The sequence below is a fragment of the Abrus precatorius genome, unplaced genomic scaffold (assembly GCF_003935025.1).
Source record: "Abrus precatorius isolate BTA unplaced genomic scaffold, Abrus_2018 Scaffold8, whole genome shotgun sequence".
Classification (NCBI taxonomy): domain Eukaryota; kingdom Viridiplantae; phylum Streptophyta; class Magnoliopsida; order Fabales; family Fabaceae; genus Abrus; species Abrus precatorius.
In genome coordinates this window covers 33,395,063-33,398,116 of record NW_020874428.1, presented here as the reverse complement: position 1 = coordinate 33,398,116, position 3,054 = coordinate 33,395,063, and the positions used below count along the sequence as shown (strand labels likewise).

The following is a 3,054-nucleotide window of genomic DNA, read 5'->3' as shown; positions in this document are numbered from 1 at the left end:
TTTTCTTGAAGATTAGGACTATTCGGTGAGTAGAATAAGAAAAAAAAAGTTCAAGATCATTTTTCTATTCTATTTTAGTTGTAATATTTATTTAATTAAGAAGAAATATATTCTATATTTTTTGTATAAATCTTACATCCTACGAAGGTTTAGATTAAAAAAATATATAATATAATATATTATTTTAGTATGAATAAATATACATAAGATAAGAGTTTATCAATTTTTAGTTCTGTGTGAGTCAAAAAAATGTTATGATTATAATGAAACGTTAGCTTTTGTATTTCAATTTACCCAAAATAATTAATAAATATATATTTTTTAGTATTTTGCAAGCCTGTTTTTCAGTAAATTAATATAATACACAGTAAGAATAGTTTAAGAAAATTAGTCTACTAACTAAATAACTTTTAAAAACTAAAAAAATAATCACATTACTTATGCTTTGTACCATAGTCTTAAATGGCAGAGAGAGAGAGAGAGAGAGTAAATGGAATATACAGGCAAAAGTGCTTCACACTTAAACTTATGCTTTAAACAGTAAGAGCATTTAATAAAGGTATTAAGTATTTATTATTTGACTAATGTCCTTAAATACATGAAGAATTAACACCCTACTAAATAAACATTAGTCACTAAAAACCACATTGATGGTTTAACACTTTCTTTTTTGGGACAAAATTGTCCCTCTTTCCTTTCCTTTGAGTTAGAGTTCATCATTTAATTTGTTTACTCTTTCTATTTAAAATAATTTATCGTTAATTTCGTTTGCTTACTCCTTTGTTTATTAGTTAAAAAATGAAAAGGCATTACTGTTTTTAAATTTATCATTGTTTGTAGGAATCTTTATAAACTGGAAATAATAATTATTAAAGTGGAAGAATAATTGGTAAAATATAATGATACATTTTCGAAATTAAAAAAAAAGTAATATTTTTGAAGAATATTTACATAAAAGATAACACCACAAGTTATTTGAAACGAATATGAGGGAATAGAAAGCCGAAACCTGGTGTGACCTTGGAATCCCTCTAATCCACTGACAAAAACAAACTGTTGATGTAAGAAAAAAGAAAAACTGATATATTGGTGGGGAGTGGCACACTGGCACCCAATAGGAATGGGGAAAGAGATCCGTGATCCGATTCAATATAAAAGACACTTTTATACTTAAAAAAAGACAGCAGGCAGTGAAAAGAGAGTTTACAGTACAGATTCTAATTCTACACGAGGTGAATTATCAAGCCCATTAAAGTTCTTTTCTTAAAAAAAAAAGTAAACGGGCTTTTTCTGGCGGAGACAAATCTTCAGCTCCATAACACGCTGCTGCATCGTGCTCCGCCGCTACAGGTAAGCATCACGTTCGCACCGATTCATCCCCTTTTTCCTAATAATCAACGGTTCCCACAGAATCACTACTCATTATTCTAATACTAGAAGGAGAGAGAGAGAGAGAGCGCGCGAGGTTCATGCACCCTCCCACTCCCCCGTTGTTTACTCCTAAAACGATGGCACCACGCCGTACGGAGTGTCGAGCATGAGAGCGGCGGCGGCGGCGGCAGGGCTATAGAGACGCTCCACATCGGAGTCAATTTCGGTTCGCTTTGCGAACCGGCCCTTAATCCTGGGCCGGGTTTCTGCGTAAGCCTTTCGCGAAGCGTATCGAATGGTCTTCTCGAACTTTCTGTTCTTCCTCTTCTCTCTGTATCTCAGCACCCTTGCTTCTCGATCCATCCCACACAACTGCGTGGCCCCTTGCCCGCTGCTACCGCCGGATACATCCGAACCGTTACGACCCATAGAGTACGATATCTCTGACACCGTGTTCCCGTCTGGCACCACTCCAACATCAAGAGAAGACGACGAGACCTATATGATATTAATTATAATAATCAGCACGACATTCAATTTTATAATACTAGTTTAATTAATTAGTTAATTGTTATTAGTAGTGGTGGTGCTACGCTACTCACGCTTTGGCTGAGAGACTGCGATGGGTAGTTAAATGAAGATAGCTTCGATCTGCAAAAATCGATGTCGAAGCAACTCTCTGATTGGTGATTTATCAGAGGAGCCAGAGCAGGAGCGGGTTTGGTTTGAACCGGAACGACGCTGTCGTTTCCGGCGCTGTTGTGGTTGTGGTTGTTCTGGAAGGAGTTTGAGTAATCAAAATCCAGAAACGGATCCATTTCCGCGAAGAAAAGCTCCTTGGACTTGATATCCGGAGCGTCCATGAGCTTGGACCCGAAATCTGGGTTGGGAATGAGCCACGCCGCGGCATCGGCGTCGTCGTGGGCGAAGCCGTCGGAAGCGACGGCGTCATCGGAGGGGACGATGAAGCCGAAGGAGGCGGCGACGGAGGCTTTGACGATGGAGTCGGCGGAGTCGAGGAAGGGCTCGACGGGGACGCGCTCGTGGCGGCGAGCGAGGGGGTTGGCGGAGTGGATGTCAGAGTCGCACGTGACGCAGAGGGCTGCGGCGTCTGCCTTGCACGTGACAGCTGCGGGTGCTTGCTCGCAGACCTCACACATCCAGACGCGCTCGTGGCGCGAAGCGAGCTTATTGGCGCAGTGAATCTTGGAGTCGCAAGCGATGCAGAGAAACGCAGAATCGGGGCGGCAGAAGAGAGCCGCGGAAGCCAGCTTGCAAGAATCACATGGCTTGGGCGGTACGGTCCAGCCGGTCCTAAAGCCCTTGAGGCCTCCTCTTTCAATTCCCATCACAGTAAATTTGGAAAAAACGAACCAGTTTTGAAAAACGCGGCTAAAGGTAAGGTACTGCTTCTGCTGCGGCTAAAGAGAGGATGAGTGAAAGCTGAAATGTTGGTGTTGGGCAAGTGCTTGATTTCTTTGGGTGCGGTTTTTCTATTATCTATATTAGTGACTGGTCATAGAGAGGAAATCTAGGTGATGACGAATCACTGGAGGACACGTGGTTCCCTCTTGGCCACATAAATGGTTTGCTCAGCCCAACAATGTTAGAATAGATATGTATTGGGGAGTAGTAGTTGTCATCGTGTTGTGTCTGTGCCGACGTGGGCCCTTCACGGACATT

General features: G+C 41.5%; 1 protein-coding gene across 2 annotated transcripts; it reads right to left on the bottom strand.

Moving 5' to 3' along the window:
• Positions 1 to 1,140: 1,140 nt before the first annotated feature.
• Positions 1,141 to 2,848, bottom strand: LOC113846826 (zinc finger protein CONSTANS-LIKE 5). 2 transcript variants are annotated; one of them, XM_027475500.1, is made up of 3 exons: positions 1,974 to 2,848; positions 1,499 to 1,869; positions 1,141 to 1,387 (listed from the first exon to the last, which is right to left on the bottom strand). In XM_027475500.1, exons 1-2 carry the CDS (start codon positions 2,718 to 2,720, stop codon positions 1,501 to 1,503), a joined length of 1,116 nt encoding a protein of 371 aa, XP_027331301.1. In that variant the 5' UTR covers positions 2,721 to 2,848; the 3' UTR covers positions 1,141 to 1,387; positions 1,499 to 1,500. The 2 variants fall into 2 exon arrangements, with proteins under 2 accessions (XP_027331301.1, XP_027331300.1); XM_027475499.1 differs by having other exon boundaries at positions 1,141 to 1,869.
• Positions 2,849 to 3,054: the final 206 nt, after the last annotated feature.